General features: G+C 43.0%; 1 protein-coding gene across 4 annotated transcripts in view; it reads left to right on the forward strand.

Moving 5' to 3' along the window:
• The window catches only part of CG34354 (uncharacterized protein), a 93,647-nt gene that overhangs the window by 44,033 nt on the left and 29,836 nt on the right, over positions 1-19,778 (forward strand). For all 4 annotated transcript variants that reach the window (NM_001170285.3, NM_001104483.3, NM_001316621.1 and 1 more), the window contains exon 3: positions 11,256-11,343. In NM_001170285.3, coding sequence (NP_001163756.2) covers positions 11,256-11,343 — 88 coding nt within the window. The remainder of the gene's footprint in view (positions 1-11,255; positions 11,344-19,778) is intronic.

Genomic DNA, 19,778 nt, shown 5'->3' on the forward strand with positions numbered 1-19,778 from the left:
AAATTGCGTAGCGCAGCCAAGTGCGTTGCTGTGGTGCAAAAACGGCAGCGAGCCATAACGTGGACACCATCACTCTACACCCACTCTACACCTCCTCGTGCACCCAACAATCCAAAGTAGCACAGGTGCTGCCCAGGCTGCCATTAACGCGTTTTGCATTTTTTAAGAGCTGCGGGGTGGGAAAATGTCAAGGCTGCGGTTGCCGGGAAATGGAGAGGAAATAATATCTGCGGATGAAATGGATCAGACAGTGCAGCTTAGGAGGTGAAAAGGCTATGATTTGATCATTCGGAGCCGGAGCTGCTTAAATTTAGGAGGAAGGAAAACTACAATTTTAAGAATTACTGTAGTTAAAAGCAGCTGTATGCACCCAATTTCGCATAATTAGGTAAAAACTTAAATTAAAATCGGTGCACAGCTGCCTTCATTAGCATTATTCCCCATTACGACTCCACGGCTATCGAAAGATCATCCAATCAGCTCTTAACTCTCGACTCCTCAACAATGCTAAGCCATTTGCAAAACCGAATCAAAGCCAATGAAAATACGAAAAGTTTTTCATGTGCAATATCCCGCTGGCCAGCAAAAGTGAGAGGGCGAGCAAATGAAAATGGAGCACTCCATTTGCCGGCCAGTCGCTGCCACATGGCAATCCCAGTTTTCCCCGCAGCTTTCCTCGCTGCACCGCAAGAGCCAAACAAATAAGAAATTAGTTCGAGCGAAAGTTGTTGCAGCTGCAACCGAATGAGAGAAAAATCGCAAACAGCGCTGAAAAGGGCAGAAAAAGGAACGGAAAAAAAGTTTTTCGCTAATGTCTTAATGTAAAAGTTTGTTAGCTGTAAGTGGTTGGAGTGGGCGATGGGGCTGCTTGGCAAATAGGGCGTGGCACAGCCACCTGAGTGGGTGGTGCAACTTATGGCAACTTTTTAGCGAGCACGTTTGATTGAAATTTGTGGCAAATTGCTTCAAGCAGCAGCGAGCTGTAATGGAATGATCAAACTGCTATCAGTAAGCGGGTTCTTTCCAACTATTGGAAATGAGGCATAAAAGGCACCACTCTTATCAATTTCACCTCAAATGAGTGTAGCTTCAACCACCATACCACCCATACCGCCCATACCGCTCACTCCACCCACACGTATCTGCAGTTTGTGCAATGGCCAAAATGGCAACGGCAAGAGCCAAACAAATTGCCAACCATTACCAGCCAGAAGGGTAATTTTTACTTTTCCAGCTTTTCCAGGCGCTTTATTTGCCAGCCAAATTTGTACGAATTGCTGCAGCACCACCACCACTACCATCACGACCAGTTGTAAGAACCAACAAAGCTGGCTGTCGATTTGTAATAGGTGATTTGGCGAAGGAAATTGAGACATCAATAAATGTGGCTTGCCTTGGGTCGCTTTAAGTTGGCTATAAGGGGTGGGCCGAAGTGAATTGAGCCATATGCAGAAAAATTGTTGCAGTTGCATGCGTATGCGTTGCACATACGACACGTTGCCTGCAGTGATGAGAAGCTTCCTAGATTGTTCTGTTTCCACATATTTGTCAATATTATTTTTCTATTTTAATTTAACTTGTTAGTTTGGGAGTAAACGTAGTAGCATAGACATTGTTTTATTCGATATTTATCTTTAGCTTAAACACAGACTATCACTCTTTTTGAGAACCCTTAGCCAGAAACTTCATATTTTACAGCGGCAAAATATAGTCCTTTCCCATCACTGGGTTTCTGCAGTTATAGGACCAATCAAATTGAGGTTGTCTTTGTTTTCCTTCTAATTGCCCGAATTGAACTGCATTTGTGGTGTACTCCGCCGTGCCGTTTGACTCGATTTCTTTTGAACTTGCTGGATCTCGGGCAAATTGGACGTTATTGCCTGGATTGCACAATAAACGTGACCAGGACATTGCTCGGACGGCCAAAATCAATGCAGTTTGTTGACCAGCTAAATTCGATATGACAATTTGACGAAGCAAACGCTGGAAATGTGAGTCCCTTCGCAAAATAATCCGTGGGCGAGGAAAATCGAACGACACGTTTAAGGTGAAAATAGATAAAAACATGTAAGCCAAGTAAAAAGGATATTTTTTGCTTTGAAAATCAATCTCACAACTGCTGGCCATGCACAGATGATTGGGTTACATAACGCTTCAAGGGATTTCCATGACATGTGGCACAGGTGCTATGAGAATTGGTCACACGAACACAAAATGGGGAAGGTAGAAGGTAGATCTTTAAAAGTAGAGGACTTGCGTCTAAGACCTTAATTATAAATTAAAATGAATAATAAACTCTGAGCCACAGATAAAATTCGTGTCGCACAAAAACAAACGAATATAATAAATAATAACGAAACAAAAGCAGCTAACGAACAACATCGCGAAATAAAGGAAGCAGAATTGGGATGAGCTAAATGTTTGTGCAAAACATTAAAATAATAATCAAAACAATGATAATTGAAAGCACACAGAGCGAAAAGAAATGCGTGGAAAAATTAAAAACAAATATCAGAAACTGCAATGGAAAATCGTCTGGCATGTGGATAATTTCCAGCAGACTTGCCGCTGCATTAGTGCACAGACATACACACATATACTCGTATAGACAATCACACATATCCTGACAGCCAGGACAATATAATCTGCCGACAATTTGCGCCTAAAAGTTGGCTGCATTTTGTTGAAATGCAAACATGGCTGGTTATTCCGCTAGAGCGCCGACACATTGGCAAATCCAAATATTGTTGCAGCCGCCTCACCCGGAACCCAAAACTCTCACATATCATTTAAAATGCATAAATTCAGCCGCCTGCCGGGCATTACACACATTTTCCGTTAACAGTTTTCGTTGCCAAAGTGTCGAGTGTTTGAGTTTGAGCCGAGTTTTCCCACCAGCCAGGCAAATACCCGCCTTGTTCATATATTATTTGCAGTCAAATTAAATCTAACAGCTGTGAGTTTTACATGTGTGCGGACTACGAACACATTTCGAGGCAAATATGAATTTTTAATACAATTTTCGGCAAACTTTTGTGCAACGTTTCTGCTTAATTAAGTATGCTGCAAAAGGGGGGCGTATGCAGTAAGTCGTCAAACGGTTAAAATAATCAAATAAATTCTTATAACGTCATATTAATTTGGAGGAAAGTTTGTCGAGGAAAAAGTTGAGGCAATAATTTACACAAATTGCCAATTCTGCTGGCCGAATAATGTCAGTCAAGTCAAGCCGGGCAGAAGTCAGAATTCGGTCAAAACTTTTCTCCAGCTGCCCGACAACTTGTTCTCACTTTATCGCATCTTTATCGGCTCCAGCTCGACAAACACGTCGCCGGAAAATTCAAATGATAAGGCTGTGGCGCACCGAGCTCAATCTGTGGGCGGTTGGGTGGTGCGGGCCCTCAAAAGTGGGTAGCTTTTGGGGTGGTGGTGCTAGTGGTGGTAGTGTTGGCTGCAGGGCATTGCGCGTTATGACAACATAAACGATGTTTACTTTTTGTGCCTGGCTATTGCCATTTCGCCTGCCATTTCTTTATTTCTCTCGATGCCTTTTATGCCGAGTTTTGCTTTCCCGGCTTTTCCCATTTTCCACCACCACCAGTACCGGTCCTCTCACTGCGATTCTATATCCCTTTTCCTATGAAAAGTTTTTGACTGTTTCTGTGTGGCGTATTCTTTTTGTTCGTTTCGTTTGGGTTCTTTTTCTACTTTTTGCTATTTGAAGTACTTCAAAGATTTTAGCATATTTTATTTGAATACTTTATTTCGTGAAATGCGTTTGTGTGTGTAAGTGAATGAGTGGGTGGTGGTGGGGTGAGAGCGAATGAAACGACATGACTTTTTCAGCTTTGTTGGCCCCACTTTCCACTAAACCCTCCTCTTGTATCCGCACTCCTAACTAGTTTCTATGTCTTTGGTGCAAAGTTTTCCTTCAGTCGTTGGGAAATGAAATTTTTTTGAAAATTTTTCCGCGGGGAAATGAAAAAGTTTGTCCTGGTGGACACAATGCGGCTGCCCTCGATCTTTTCACCCCACTATACACACTCGCACTCACACACACACCCTACCACTTGTCCTGCAAGTTCTAGTTAATATTACGCATACGCCGCGTATGCCCTTTTGACTTTTTGCCCCCAAACCCGAGAAGACTTTCTTCGCCCATTTTGCGTGGCAGCTGCTAACGCGGGCCACAGGACTCGGAACAAGGCGTGGGATAAGCAATAAAGGATAATGTCATTCAATGTTTTGTGTGTCTCGCGCACAGCAACCATGGGAACAAAAACAACAACTGAGGCAGCGACAACGGTGACAACAACAACAGCGGAAACGCTTGCCATCATCAGCGTCGTGCCGTCGTGCTCATCGTCTTCGTTGTCGCTCTCATTGTCATTGGCAATAGTTTTGTACACTGTTCAAAAATCTGTTCAATACTAAAACAAATATTAAACCTAAATTGGTTGAAAACATTTTAAAAGTCTTGGGAACAGGACAAGTTATGTACACAAATTAAGATACATTGTTTGATTAATAGTGTACTTTTTTTTTAAGTGCACCGACTTTGTTGCTGTTTTAAGCTGCCTCAGATTCTACTTTCAGCTCGCTGCTCCGCCAGACAATAGTCAAAAATGTCTTCATGTCGAAACGAGGAGCATAACGGAAATTCGCATTTGAAAAATACTTTCTTCATTTAACAACAATGTCGGGCGGCGACAAGGACGATGGGAAGGTGGTAGCGACAAGACAGTGGCAGGGCGGCAAAGTGTTGGCATTACTGTAAATCGTTTTCGTTTTACGTTTCATAATGACAAAGACAGTGGCAGCGGATTCAAGGCAAGGCGATCCGAGCCGATTGACAGACAATGGGCGGAAATGAAAGGAGCTGTTGCCAAAAAATAGAACAATGAGACAAAGAAATCCGACCAAGTGTTTTTTAATGAGCGCTAAGCCCTAAGGTCAGATCAATATTTCATAATAGCTTACACAGCTCTTATAGTAATTATCAAACGCAAATAATCATATTGAAAATATGTAATCCTCCTGTGGCTTACAGCCATTGTTCCATCCTCCGGGGGTGGGGTGTTAAAACGACTCAAGTTTCATGACAAAACTTTTCACATAAGCGTGTGTACGGATAGGGAATTGATTTTTCTATAAGCCCAAGTGAAAACTTTCGGCCGCTTTCGCTGTATAAAATAAAAATAAAAACAATCAGCAAAATGCTGGCGTCCCAAATGCGCGACAAAAACACTTCACTCCGCCGACAGCTCATTTTCATCGGGATGAGAGTTGCCAGGAGCAGGAACGAAAGCAGGAGAAAGCGCAGGACATGCGGTGACATTTCGCCAAGAGGCGTTTGCGGGCGGGCATATTTAAATCTAATTTTGTCACTCAACAAACAGCGACACGCTCACATATTCTGCATGCAACTGATGCTGCTTATGCAGAGCGAAAAATATAATTCGTTCAGTGCTCTCAAATCAATTATAAAGTTTTCTTTTAAAACTGCATACTGCCAAACTCAAACTCATACTAAAAAGCCAAGCATTTAATTTAACTTCAAGTAGTATTTAAAATGTTCTCCCACGTAGCGTATCATAAGCAAATAAGTTGATTTTTTCCCAGTGTAGTGCTGCTTTTGACTCACTGTAATCGTGATTTCCTGTGCAACAGACGGCGAAGCGAAGGCGACAGGGTGAGCAAAAGGAGCGGAGATAGAAGCATTGTTGTCGCCCTGCTGCTGTCTTTGTGGGACGCGTTAAAAATGTCACAGCGCATTGCATACTTATTGGAGCATGTGTTAATGCACCACCACAGGCATCGCACCACCGAACCGCCAAACCACCGCTGCAGTGCGCTGGCAGGATAAATGTTACGCGCTGCATGCATTTGTGGCTGGCAAAATCCTTTCGCTTTTTTCCCTTTTTTTTCCATTCGACGTTTGCATATTCTCAGCTCACACACACATACACACTCGGCTTTTCCTACCTTTTGTGGCAGGTGTTTGAATTAGCTTTCTGTTGGTTGGCCGGGCTTTAGCTGCAGCACAATGGCTTGCAATTGCACAAAAGCTTATTAGGTTTTCCCTGCCGTTCGTTTCACTCGTTTTCCCGCTGTTTGTGTGTGTGTGTGTGACTACCATTTCGTTTCAGCCGTAGAATTCGTGTGTGTGAGTGTGTAATACTTTTTTTTACAACAAATAATGCGCTTTGAGGTCGCGTGCTTCACGTGTTTTAATCCATTCGCTTTTAGCCCCCACCCCCCGTTCACAACTTTTGTGGCACTTTTACGCTTCGCTTTTAACGGCGGCGGTGCAAACGGCGGCTCCAAATCCATTTGACAATGTAAACAACAAAGGGAAACTCGGTTCCCAAAATGCATAGTTCACTTCGATAAACAGAAGTAGAGGTTCCGCCGGAAAACTATCGGGAGTTGGAAGTATTTAAAGCGCTTTAATATCTCTCATGCGCTATTCGAGTAAGTATCTGTATCTTCGAAACTATCTGTGAGCTTAACTTACATTAAATATTAAAGCAAACGAAAGTCATATGAAACGAACAAACCAAATTGAAAGTGTCCTTCTATTGCTAGTTAAATATTTCTGCAAAATTTCACTTCTATTCATTAAATTTAAACTTTAGCCTGGAGCTTCACCTTTATATGCTTTTTCCCTTACTTATCTGCTATCCGACATGACCCATGAATTATATTCGGACAACAATGGACGGCAAGCACTCTCCAGCAGATGCGTTGCCCATGGCTATAATATGACCCGGGGCACTTGAAAATGGATCGAGGATTGCCGGGATGTACTACCATTTCGTTTACACGGCAATTTCAGCTTGAGCTGCTGTTGATTTAATTCAAGAGGCCATGCATTTGCAATGTCGAGGGTTCACATGAAAAATGTACTTCGCTTCGCAGGAGTTTTATCCTTCTTTTTTCGATATAATTGCTCGGCTATTCGGGCGATGCAAATACAAGTGGCAATGTAACATAATTTTCGAGCAAAATGCATCAAAATGGACCATCGTGAAAATCTCCATTTTCATATGTTTGCATAGCAGTCTAAACTTCACACAGGCAGACATGTTGATGTGGTTAGTTAGCATCTGTGTTTATATTTGTGTTTGCATTTTGCATTTTCTGCCGTCGAATGGGGGAAGTGGGGGTGTGTGGGGGCATACACATGTCCATGTCCGTCACATTTGTCGGTGAACATGTAGCAGTGTTTACCTCCGTTCCACAACCCATTTTATCGCTTTTTTCTCTGTCGATTTGGCCTGGCACATTTGTGTTTGTTCAGCTACTTTTGCGGTTTGCCGCTTTTCGCGCACATTTCAACCACATTTGTAGTCACTCCGGTTTGGACAACCGCCAGTAAAAGAGCCGAGGAAAACCCGTTCAAGAGTGCAAAGGAAGAAAAGTCAACAAAAAATTGACTACAGCTTATGCAACACCTTGCAATGGTACAACTCGGATACATCTGTTCGTGTACATTCTTCTTGTATTCAAAATGCTTTAAATGTTACATTAAAATAATTATATAAATTCAAAGTAAGTAAGGGGATGCCATTGCTGTTTCTTTTACATAGAAGGAATATGTTGCAATCAGTACCACTAAAAGTTCATACAGTACCATGGTACTGCATTGATTGTCCATTAATCTACTGCGAATCGCCAATTTAGCGCCCAAAATGAGGACAACGCAGTTTAGATAGCCACTTCTAATTTAATGGCTCATCATTTGAATTTGGTTCGATAATCGGGAGAGCGCAGGAAATGAATTAGAAATGCCGGCAAATTGAAACAACTTACCATACAAATCTATAATTTCAACAAAATTAGTGTACATTTTTATCGCAAAGCAATGTTTTTCAACTTTTCCACCAGCTCTGCTGTGTGTGTGCATTAGCGTTTGCGTACCAAGGGGCGTATGCGCAATTTGATGTGCTCGCAATTCAATTAAATTCGGCAAATTAAAGCGAACTGGTATAGCTGAAGTGAAATTTAATTGCATGGGGGAACAATTCCCCTTTTGTTCTCTGGCTTTTTCTCTTGGGAGGTCAGGGCAAAATGCAGCACGTATTTATTAGCTGACGTGCATTGATGAAGGTCGAACTAGCGTCGAATGCGTGATCAAATGAAACAGGGAATGGATATCGGAGGTGGAAGATGGGACAGGGTGGCGCAGGATAAAAAGGAGCTGGAGTAACTGGCAAGGATTCCCTCTGGCCGCTGATTGACTCACGATTATGCAATAAAACAGCAGACGACATGCAGGACAACACTCAAATCCCCGCAGAGACAATGGTCCGCAGACCAGGCCTCTGTTCATCAGCGTCCCTTTCCTTATTTTCCCTCGAGCTTAGGGTGTTTGTGAGGGTTTCATTGGCTTCATTTCAACAGCAGCTTTTCAAAAGCTAAAACTTTTTTATGTCCAACTCATTAAAAATGTGCGCCAATGGGCATTATGCAGGCCAGTCCGGGGATCCTTGATTCCTCGCCGACTTTGGCTCAAGCTTCGTTTGGTTGCCACACATACACATAGGAATACAAACAGAATCGGGCCAAAATACTTTTACACTTGAAATAATTGGCTGCTGGTTCAAGAAAATGAATAAACAAAAAATGGTTTATATTTCATGAAAAGATAAACATTTTCCTCATACATTTGCTATTTTCTTGATAGGAAATATCGTATCCTGCACTCTTTACTCACTTATTTTAAAATTGTATTTATTTTTTCGCATGTAGATTTTAGGATGTTTTTCGCTTGAATTTCTCGCCTTTTGCCTGAATGCGAGCTTACGACCAAGTTGAAGCCAGAAAGCCAAATGCAATTTCCAAGTTTTTAATGTGCGAAATTTCTAATTTAAGATTTACGATATTTTTATGTCGAATTACGTACCTCCCGGCATTTTCGTCCCAAGCCCCCGGTCGTTGATGTTCGCTCATTTTCGTGCTCTGGTGTTTGGCTGTGAATTCTTTTGGCCAGCTGCTTTATGCCCGCTCGCCGCGAAGTTGGCCCGGCTTTTAATGGAGACACGGACTCTTTAATTGTGAAACTGGACTGTGCGTATTGCAGGCCGCACCGGATGGGTATATTTTTGAACTCTTAATTATGGACACGCCCAAAGGTCAATGGTCGCCTTTTGATGCAAATTTTATGGACTGGAACTTAATTGGCCCCGGACCCGTTGAATGGCCCACACAGAACGCGGAAAAACGCTGAAAAATCTGCCGCTGGCAAATAAAATGGCATGTCCAAATTGTTTTGCGACTGACCAGTTGACTAAAACCAACAAGAATTTGTAACTGGTGCAGATTTAATGTGCATTTGTTTTCGGCGCGGTTTGATTTTGTTCCGAGCGGGGAAAGGATGGAAGGGTGAAAGGTCAGGGGAAGGTTTGTAAACGCAGCGATTGCAGCTGCAGTTTTGTTAGTTAGGGCAATAAATTGTTGGCTTCATTCGTTGGCCGTGGCTCGAGGGGTTGGGGTTGTGTCAGATGCAGAGATTGCATAAAATAAATTGGTCAGCGATTGATTTGGGGGATTTGCCGAACAATTTATTACCGCCGAGATAAAGGCATTTGAGTGTCAACATCAAAATGGCAACATTCCATTCCAGTCGAATGCCCGACCCAGTCAAATATTTTCCCTTTAATCCTTTTTGCGTGACCTACACAGAAACCAATGTTGTTTGTGACTGATGGGCTTTTGGGGTTGCACTTTATCAGTCTTTTAGTATGTAAGTAACTGATTCAAGATAATATTTAATATTTATAAATGGAAACTATTATGTGTGTAATAATCAACAAAAGGAGGAAACTGCTGGTCCGTGCCTAAAGATGTTATAAACTGCGCTACTCATTAATTGCTATGACTTTAAAGTAAACTTTCCTGGCCCTCGATTTTTTGCTGAGTGAATCTTTAAGGACACATTTTACAGCACATTAGGCAGACATCCGATTCGAGTGGAATTTAAACCGCTTAAGTGAAAAGAGAAGCGTCGACACGTGCTCCATTGGCCAGACGGGGAGACAGCGATCCCCAGCGGTGCTTGAAAAAAGAAACCGCAAAAACCGTATCTCAATTGCAATCACTCAAAACAACGGAAATGACGCTTAGCACAACTTCCTGCCGCTCCGGCGGACAAACGGACGGACAAATGAAAGTACCACAGCTACGGGCCGACGAGCAACACCACCGCCCAGCCACCACCCACTCGAATTGTAATTCATGTCGCTGGGGGAGTTTTCTTTTTTGGCATATTTGTCAACTCTGTTTCCACTGCACACATGATGATGTTGGGCATGGGTGGGGTGTTGGTGTGGGTGTGAGAGTTTGGGGCCGGCCACGCCCACCAGTCGTACGCCACTGACGGGCACATTCAAGTGCACTTTCCTTGTAATGCGAAACTATGTCATTTTGGCACGGACGCGAACCGAAAAGCAGTTTCAGGATCCTGGATGGTCTGTGCTGTTCTGTAGGTACAGGCAAACCTCAGAAAACCAACAAATCTGGTCAATTAAACAATAAAGCTAAATATTTAAAATAAATCACTTAACATATTGTTAAAATTATTAAAATTCTGTACTTTATTGCTTACACATAGTTTTAGTAGAAAAATTATTAAAGTGAAAGTACATATAGCTCTTGCGAGCAAACCTATTTATAGATGTTGGCCCGTGTTTGTTGGCAGCGCCTGCATGCAAACATGACACGTTGGCGCACTTGTGATGGCACTCGTGTCCACCTGCCAGCCGGCTCCTGGCACTTTTCACCCGGCTATTGCAGCTGCAACCGGATGCGGAACCAGATACTCTGCATCTGGCTCTGAGCTGGAGCCGGAGTGCCGAAAATAGCCGGCAACAACCGGCAAGCAAAGTGGCAACTGGAGTGACGGGCTCTGGGTCTCAGGGAAATGATTCAGGGCTAGGATTCGGGGGCGAGATCCTAGGCAGACCGGCTGACAGTCGGCATTTGATAATGTCAAGCCCCAAATCAGCAACAGACACCGGCCAACTGGGGGACTCGGAGCTCGAAACTCGGGGGTGGACAATTGCACGTTGCGATTTCAGTCAGTTGCCACTTGGTCGGGCACACATGGCCATCTTGGCCATCTCAAGTGTCTGTCTGGGCCATCGTCGAGTGCGGTTTGTCTGGTCGCCCAATAGCGAGACTAAGCAACTATAGTTTAACTCTTGCCCAGACCGTAATTGCCGCTGAATTTGTCTCCCTTTTTGTCTTTACAGAACAGTTTCACATTTTTGTGGGCGATCTGAGTGCCGAAATCGAAACGCAACAGCTGAAAGATGCATTCACCCCATTTGGAGAAATATCGTAAGTAAACCGCATACAAATTTTTAATACACTATATTGAGTAAATATAATATCTGCATGTATGTATCAGAACTCATAATTTGAAAATCGCCTGGGTTACTACATTTTAATTATTAGTACCCATTACCCACTCCAACAACTTTTCTAGCATCGATTCCTCCTTCAGCCAGCACATTAACTCCAATCAAAGAACATTTTGCCGCACTTGTGCCGGCCGAGCAAATTGTTAAATAAACAAACAAGCGGCAAATGAAGTCCCCCGTCTTTCTGCGCCTAATTTATGAATAATTAGCGAGCCGAGGGTGCATGTCGAAGGAAACCGCGAAATGTTGTGCCCCAGCAATGTGAATTTCTCTTATTTCTGGCTTTGCTTTGTTTTTGTTTTTTTTTTTCCGGCTGGTTTTCTGGAAATCACGAGTGAATGGTCCATAGAAACTGCGGCTGTGGCTGGGGCGCCCAAGCAACGGGCAATAAATTAATAATTTAATTTTCGAAGTTTTTGTTTGAGCAGCTAAAAAGGGGGAAAAACAAACTGCATCGGGGACCGGGACCAGTTGAAAGCCACAAGCCGCTGTCGACGCCGAGGCAAACAAATGATGCCAGGCGAGTGGCCCAAAAAAATATTAGAGCAGAACAAGTGAAAGCAAATAAAACTGATTTATATACATACAACCCTGATTCAAGTGGGGCTACCCTACCTTACCTTGCTTTACCTTACCCTACAAAAATGTATATATATATTTGTATATATACTTGTGCCCGGCTCAGAAATGTTGCGTCTGCTCATCAGGTCACTAACCAAAAAAAGACGTCCTGGGAGCGTTTTTCGCAGGCTTTTCATTTGCCACTTCCTTAATTAATGAGCATCAGGCTTCGTCTCCGTCTTCCATTCGCCTCTTGCTATTTGCTCGCAGTTCTTTTGAGAAACGTTGAACTCATTTTGCCAGAAACTATTTATTCGAGTGAACACTCGAAAAAAAAACATTGAGAAAATGGACTCCAGTATAAAATTATCTTTACTTACCTTAAGAGTTTAAAGATAATCACTATACTAGCTTTCTTAAAACAATCTTCTTGTTTCAATAAGTACAAAATAATTTTCATTGTGCAAAGATGGCAAACATTGGCCTTTTGAAGTGCTGGGCGGATTTTTGGTAGCTTTTTATCCCGCGGCTCCGGATCTGCAAAAACCGTTCTTCCGCGTGTTTACTTTATGGCAGGAGCAAATCTACGAAATAATTACATTTTCCATCTACACCTGAAGTGGTTCTCCGCTGCCTTCGGGGTCCAAGGATTCAAGGATCCCGACAGCCGGCTTCAAAGACATCCTCATGCCAGGACATCCTTCGCCTTCGCAGCTGCCTTCGTCTCTTAATTTATTGCTCTTTATGCCTTAAGTGCCCGCATGGGAAATAATCGCAAATATGTTGTCGTCTCCGGCTTTACCTACTTTTCATCATCAGGTTAACAGCACTCATGGGTGGATTTTTCATTTAGGACGCTAAATTTATACAACAAATTCGCCCCCAGACTTGAGCTCGTTTTTAATTAACTAGCCTAACTTTTCAGCTGCGGTGAACAGTGGAAACTTTACAGAGTAATATGTGTGGAAAATTCAACATAACTGAAACTTTTTGTGGTTTTAGTTTCGGAGACGGGCCACCAGACAGAACTCATTATGGAAGTCGATGAGAAATTATTGAAAAGCAAAGGCTGCGGAAACAAAAGGAACTTAATCCCTCAATTAATTGCTTCCCTTTGGCAATACAATCGCAAACGGCAATCGTAATCGCACTCATAATCCCTTCAAAATAATTAAGTCTCTTTGAGTTTCCAAATCAATCAACACCTTGCTCTTAATCAAAACCACCAAACTCCCAGCACCCAGCACCCAGCACCGTCACTTGTCCACTTTCCCAGCACACAATTTGCCTCTGGGGCACCACTAATAAATAGTTTCCCTATCGCAGATGCTTAATGGACTGGCACCCACCAAAAATCTGATTAGACAATATAATGCGAGGCCCCTCATTCTTATAAGGCAGGGCCATAAAACACAACGCCACGAGTGTGTTTGCTTTAATGCAGCTAATTAATTATTCGACTGGTCGAAAGGATCAACATAAAATCCATGACCACTTCAAGTTGGCCAATTAGGGAGATTCGCAGAAACCAATCGACTGCAGCAGCAGTAGCAGAGTAGCATTAGCAGCTAAGACGATGACGGGCAGTTCAAGGAACTCGAGATATATATATAGTTAGTATATGGTTATAATACTATTCGTGACCGGGCACAAAACTGAAATTCAATTATCCGCCTGCGGTGGGCGGCACAAATTGCGTCTGCTTGTCGTTGCAGTCGCCGCAGCCCAAAACCATAACCAGATAGCAGTGCTCCTGATTAATCACATGCAATATGTTCTGGCCTCGATTTCGAACTCGTTTCACGAGGCGCATTCATAAATAAAACCAGAATCAGATTCAGAATAGGAATGGGGATCGGAATCAGAAGCAGTACCAGTTACTGGTACCAACAACATAGAGACAGAGAAATAGAGAAACAAAGGAGTTCGGCACAATGGGCAAATTGATTAGCGAGCGGGACATGGACACGTCCTGGCCATTTGGCAGGACTACTGTGGGTCCTTGGCTGATTAGTTTCCTCGATATTGTTGCCGCCTCTCATAATTCAATTACATTTTTGTGCTGCATGGCTAACGAGGCCTTCTCGGCCTGTAATTGGCAGCCCTTCTTGCTTGTTGCTGTTTGCCGCCATTCATTGTCGGCCACAAAAGGCTTAACTTGGGCCATTGTGCGCAAGCTTGGTTCGCACGAATTTCCAAAAATTCTACGAAAAAAGTTCATAGAGCAATTAATCTTTCAACATATTTCAACGAGTTCCAATTAAAGCTTCAAATTAAAAAGCAATATAACAAATTCAATACAAAAGTTTGGAAAATGAGGACCAGAAAGTCGAATTTATTCCTATAATCCTACTTTCCAGCTCTGGCCAAACTTTTTTTTTCCTGTGTACCCACACAAAACTTATGCTGAACTTACGTGTAAAAGTCCCAAAGAGGTTTCCCGAAAAAAAAGCAAAGAAATCAACAAGATAATAGTTGATAGTTGCGACTGCGAATGCGAAGGGAAATAAACTCACTCGCTATCTCGTTTGCTTTTTTCGGTTACTTTTAATGACACTTGGTAAAGTTTTGATTTTGGTTTGCTGTCTACCATCGCCAGACTGCAGACTCCTTTGCCACCTGGCCACGGCGTCATTACGCTGATGCTCCTCCTTCTCTCCATTTCAATTTTTTCAGAGGGGCATATAATTTTGTCGCCCCGTTTCAGCGACAGCCCTCGATTGGGACTATGCTGAAAATGAGCAAAACTTTCAACTTAATCTATTCAGAAAGTTGGCCAGCTTCAGCGATGGATTCAGCTTCAGCTTCGGCCTCAGCCCTTTTCATAAACTTCAAAATGCGCTTGTGCACGTCGTCAAGTTAACTTGGCTCCTTTCTGCAGTTCTACAGTTCTACAGTTCGACTTTCAGTTGCAGCAAGGGGAAACGGAAACCAATGATCGGCGACAAGTGGGCGGCGGAAATGGCGCAAAAAGTTGAGCGGCCCGCGCCATCTAACTCTGCTGTTAAGTAGGCGGCGGCTTTTGTTGCGAGGCGGCGAGTGACAAATCAAAATCGCATTCAAATGCGACGCGGCGTGCAGCGGAAGTTAATGCGAAAAACTTTTGCCCCAAAACGCGCACAATCAGTCAAGCATCATCTCCTTGGCACTCTTAGCGATTTTCCCTGCACTTGGAAATAAACTTAACCCTTAAATTTTACAAATATATATTTAAGGTCTAGAAGCTAACTTCGAGAAATGCCATTTACTCAGAATTATTTATGATATAATAAGACTATAAAAAATGCTTTTGTCTTCCATTCTTATTTGAAATGCAACACTTAGATTACTTTAGAGTTAATTTTTTCTCTATGTGATCTTCCCGATTTTCTCGCAATCCTTCGCTCTGTTTGTGCGTAGTGTGAAAAATGAGTCTTGGCAGTTTGTGTTGCAGCCGCAAAAGCCTGACACTTTTTCATGCCGCCTGCGACGATTTATATTTGTGGCAAGTGTCAAAAGTTGGACCAAGTTCTGCTACTTTAAAGCGCCACTCAATGCAAATTAAAGCAAATTGAAACCGGACCGAGTACATTCAGCTGTGTAAACTTTTTAATATAATTTTAATGGCCAGCCAAGTTTGCACAATCATTAAATAGCAAACAAATTTCGTTTTCAATTTGTACAGATTGTGTATCAATACACACAGGTTTAATGCTTAGATAATAGACTGAGAGCCAGGCTGTTGTGGCAGCAGCATCGTCCTTGGATCCTGGGGCATAAATTTATTTAATTTACTTTCATGCCGCGGCCAGGCAACTTTTCCCATAAAATACGCATTAATTCATTAAAATTGACAAAGGCGAAACACGAGTGCCAAGCACGGTTGGCTGCCTTTTGGACAGTGTCTGTTGCCAAATGCTCGGCGACTGAGTGAATGAATGACTGAGTGACTGACTGGCTGGCTGACAATGTCCTGCGTTTTTGGGGCCAACTAAACGGAGCCAAAACAGTTTGCAAAACGGCGCCCCACAGCGGCTAAATGTATATAAATAAAAGTGCTTCAGAGCGGCGGCGCCTTTTAAAATTAAATCAACGGAAATAAAAGGGACAACAAGGGATGTAAGGGCAGCAGCCCAAACTTTTTTATCGCGCCAACAAAGCCGCGCCAGAAATTATGCTGCAATGAAGACGACAACGAGTGTAGTCCTTTTCGTCCTTGGACGAGGGGCGACAATTTTTGGCTGCCGCTTAAAATGGCACTTTGGCTGCCTGTCATTTGCAGGCAGCGCGGCACAAATTGAATTTAACTGCAGTTTCTGGGCCTCTGGTTCTTTGGTCCTCCAATTCTCGGCTCTGCCCCAGAATTGAGCCGCTGCCAAAAAAAAAAAAAACAAGTAAACGGCAACGACGGCGACGGCGGCGACCCTCCGGGGCCCGCACATATGTTGAAAGTTTATCACTTGGCCAAATAAAAATTTGCTACTCGGGCCGAGTTTGCCACTCCACGGCCTTGCTCTAAACTTTTGGCTACAAATTTATTGGCAATAAATTGACTGCCATTAAAGTAAGCGAATAAAAAATGGCTGCCAACGCATAAATCCCCCAAATAATTTGACAAAATGAGTCACACAGATTGAGAGGCCCATTTTATGTGCCTCCGGCTCTGCGCCGAAGTCACAGGTGCAATTTCGACACGGAAATGTAATTTTAAAACACTCAACGACCTCTGGGCCAGCCTCCTGAAGTTTGAGCTGGGAAAAAATTAGCGGAGGGGCACAAAATTATATAATCATGGACCAATAAAGTCGGTCCATACACTAAGGAATAAAATGCGTATCGAAGGAATAAATTACTAAAGGGTATACATTATTGTAGCACTAAGACTCTACTTTGCATTGCTTTCATTATGACATCATTTCTGAAATCATTTTGAAATAAAATCAATTAGTCCCTCATTAGATAGGTTGTGGTTTTTCGCTTAGTGTGCCGCCTATACAGGTTCCCCTCCCATTTGAGTGACACTCTGCGGCAGGATGACGAAGAAGGAGCTGCAAACAAGAGAAATCTAATCAAAGCTAATCCAACAAAAGCGAATGCCGGGGCAATGTCAAGCGCCTTTTGTTTGCCCCAAGTGGCGTAAGCGTGGAAATTTGCTTGGCCAGACTCAAGGGCCCCGGCGATGGTAGACATTTATTTAAAATACAAGCTATAAAATGAGCTGCCGGATGAGGATGTGGCGGATGCGGATGGCGAATGGCGGATGCTGGACGGCCATGCAGATCTGCCACAGAGCCATCCAAGTGTCGAGTGCCCTGTAATTGCCGGACAGAGGTAAACGCCCGAAGGGGCGTTCTCAAAGTAGAAAAGATAAGGGCAAAGAAGATCGCGAGTTGGGGGTGAATTAAATGAATTTGATTTACGTTTTTAAAGCCAAATAAACGCCTTTCAATTAAGTCGAAAGCTGGAGCAGCATCTGCCCATCCGTTGCCTCTTATTGACTTTGGCAGTGGCTGTGCCGCTGACAGCGTTCGTTGGCATTGGTCTCTGGCAAAATACTCGAAAAACCACCGCAAACACCTGACGAGCATTCATTCGATGCCACCTGCCCCGAGCTGGCCATCCCTTTCCCGTTCCTTGTCTTGCGCCTAGCTCCCATTCCCTTTCGCCCATCCGCAACCGCCGTTTGCACAGAGCGCTCATACGCCCTGTTGCCTCGATTCGCTTTTGTCGTTACATTTTGGACCTGTCGTTTTGCACTTGGGCAAATTTGGAAGAGTCGCACGGACTTAATATGGGTTTTTAGATATTAAAATAAATCATTTTTATGTGACGTACTTGTAAAATTTGGTGACAATGCTTAAAAAAGAGGTGCCAGCCTAACGAAAGCAAACTCCTTTCCAATTTCACTGGTATTTTGAACATGTAAGGTGGCTTTTTGCTAAGTGCACACTCTCCGTTTGTTGTCATTTCGGTAGTGCCGCACCGTGTTCACTGAATTCGCTTGCAAATTAATGAGAAATTAGAGACAATGCCGGAGTCGGAGCCACAGTGGCGCGGATAGGAGCCGGAACCGATGGCAGGACCATTGCCACTTCTAGGTCCTCTTTCGCCGTCGTAAAAAGAACATTTGTGCTAATTTAGAAAAAGGCAAATTTGGACAGGACTTCATTACGGGCACCTAACGGCATTGGCATTGCCTTTGCTTTTGGCCTGCTACTTGTTTGATTGATTGAATTTGTCTGGAGGTCTGGGCGGTTCGAGAGTTCAGGGGTCCTGGGATTTGTCATCCGGAATAATGGGCAAAATGAAACGCTCCGGGTCCAGAAGCCATACATATTTAATATTTAGATTATTTCCTTGTAAATTGATATCAATTTAATGTGTTTTTTGGGGCAGCAACAATTTGCATAATGTCTTTTTGATTTCCATTTAGTTTCGAGGGTCTATCAATTTGTTTAAAAACCAGTAGCACAATGGAGAATTGAATGCATTTCAAATTAATCTTTTCCAATCGAAAGCCGCAAAGCCCCGACCCAGAACCACTCCAGCGTTAGTCTGCAATTAAATTTAATTAAAACACGTGAATAGCGGACACTGCCACGCCCCCAAAGAATAGGTAGGGCCTTCTCTGAAAAGTCTACGCCCCTTCTATTCGCAATGCGCTGTAATTTCAGATTAATTTGCATATTAGACCGCTGACATTTCCAACAACGGCGAAAGGACTGTGACATGTGTGTGTGTAGTGACGAGTCGATTAATTGCGTTAGATTATCCGCTCCGCACGCACACACACACAAATACACATACACATACATGGCATATGTGTGGGGTCGCTTAATTTGTGCCTTGAGGTAATTTCATTTCTTTGTTGTTATTGCAAAACGCACGAAGGACATAACGATTCTGGGCGACCATCAAACAAAATTATAATTGAGACCCGGCCGCACTGAAATCCTCGAGCGCACGCGCTCTTATAAAATCAACAGCTACAGAGAGAGAAATATTACTTAATTGTGTATTGGATAAAGTCCAGATAGATACATCTATTATTGTTCAGCAAAATTACTAAATTACTGCTTAATCTTAAGCGGTTCCACGGATATTAGTAGTTCGATTGAAGACACGTTCTTGATTTCTACACAACATCAATCAATCCGCCAAATACATTATTATTATAATGATATATTTCTTTGCCGTGTACTTGCAAATGGGGGAGTGAGATATGTTTGTATAGCTAAATAGCTATGCATGCCTAATGTCTGTATTTAACTGGGCATGAACCGTGGGCAAAGTCTGGTTCTGTGCACGCTCGTAATTATCGAAGCAACATACCCAGCCAGGACCTTCCATTTCCCCATTCTATCAGCCACTTCGTCACCCACTCACACCACTTAATAATCAACTTACGCATCTGCAGCGAAGCACACACACACACAGAAACGCACACAAGCATGGAAGGATAATGCGTGCGTAGCTGGGTGGTTGCCACTCCCACTCCTGGCAATGATAATGTCAATTTGTCTGTGCCACATGGCCACGCGCTTTTTATGATTAAAATAGGTAATAAAATTGTGCATGTGTGGGCCTCTCGACACTATCATCGTGCGATGAGACAGTTTGTTTGGTGGGGGGAGGCGCTTAAATTAATTAAACCAAATAGAAAAACTGAAGCGCAAAGCCACAACAAATTAAATAAAAACGTTGACAATTCATATGAAGCACCCAGTGACAATTCCCCAAATGGTCGAAATGACGCAAAGGTGGCGAAGCAGGTTAAATTAAAAATGTTAATTTGATTTTCATTTAAACGGC

The sequence above is a fragment of the Drosophila melanogaster genome, chromosome 3R (genome assembly GCF_000001215.4).
Source record: "Drosophila melanogaster chromosome 3R".
In the NCBI taxonomy this organism is placed as follows: domain Eukaryota; kingdom Metazoa; phylum Arthropoda; class Insecta; order Diptera; family Drosophilidae; genus Drosophila; species Drosophila melanogaster.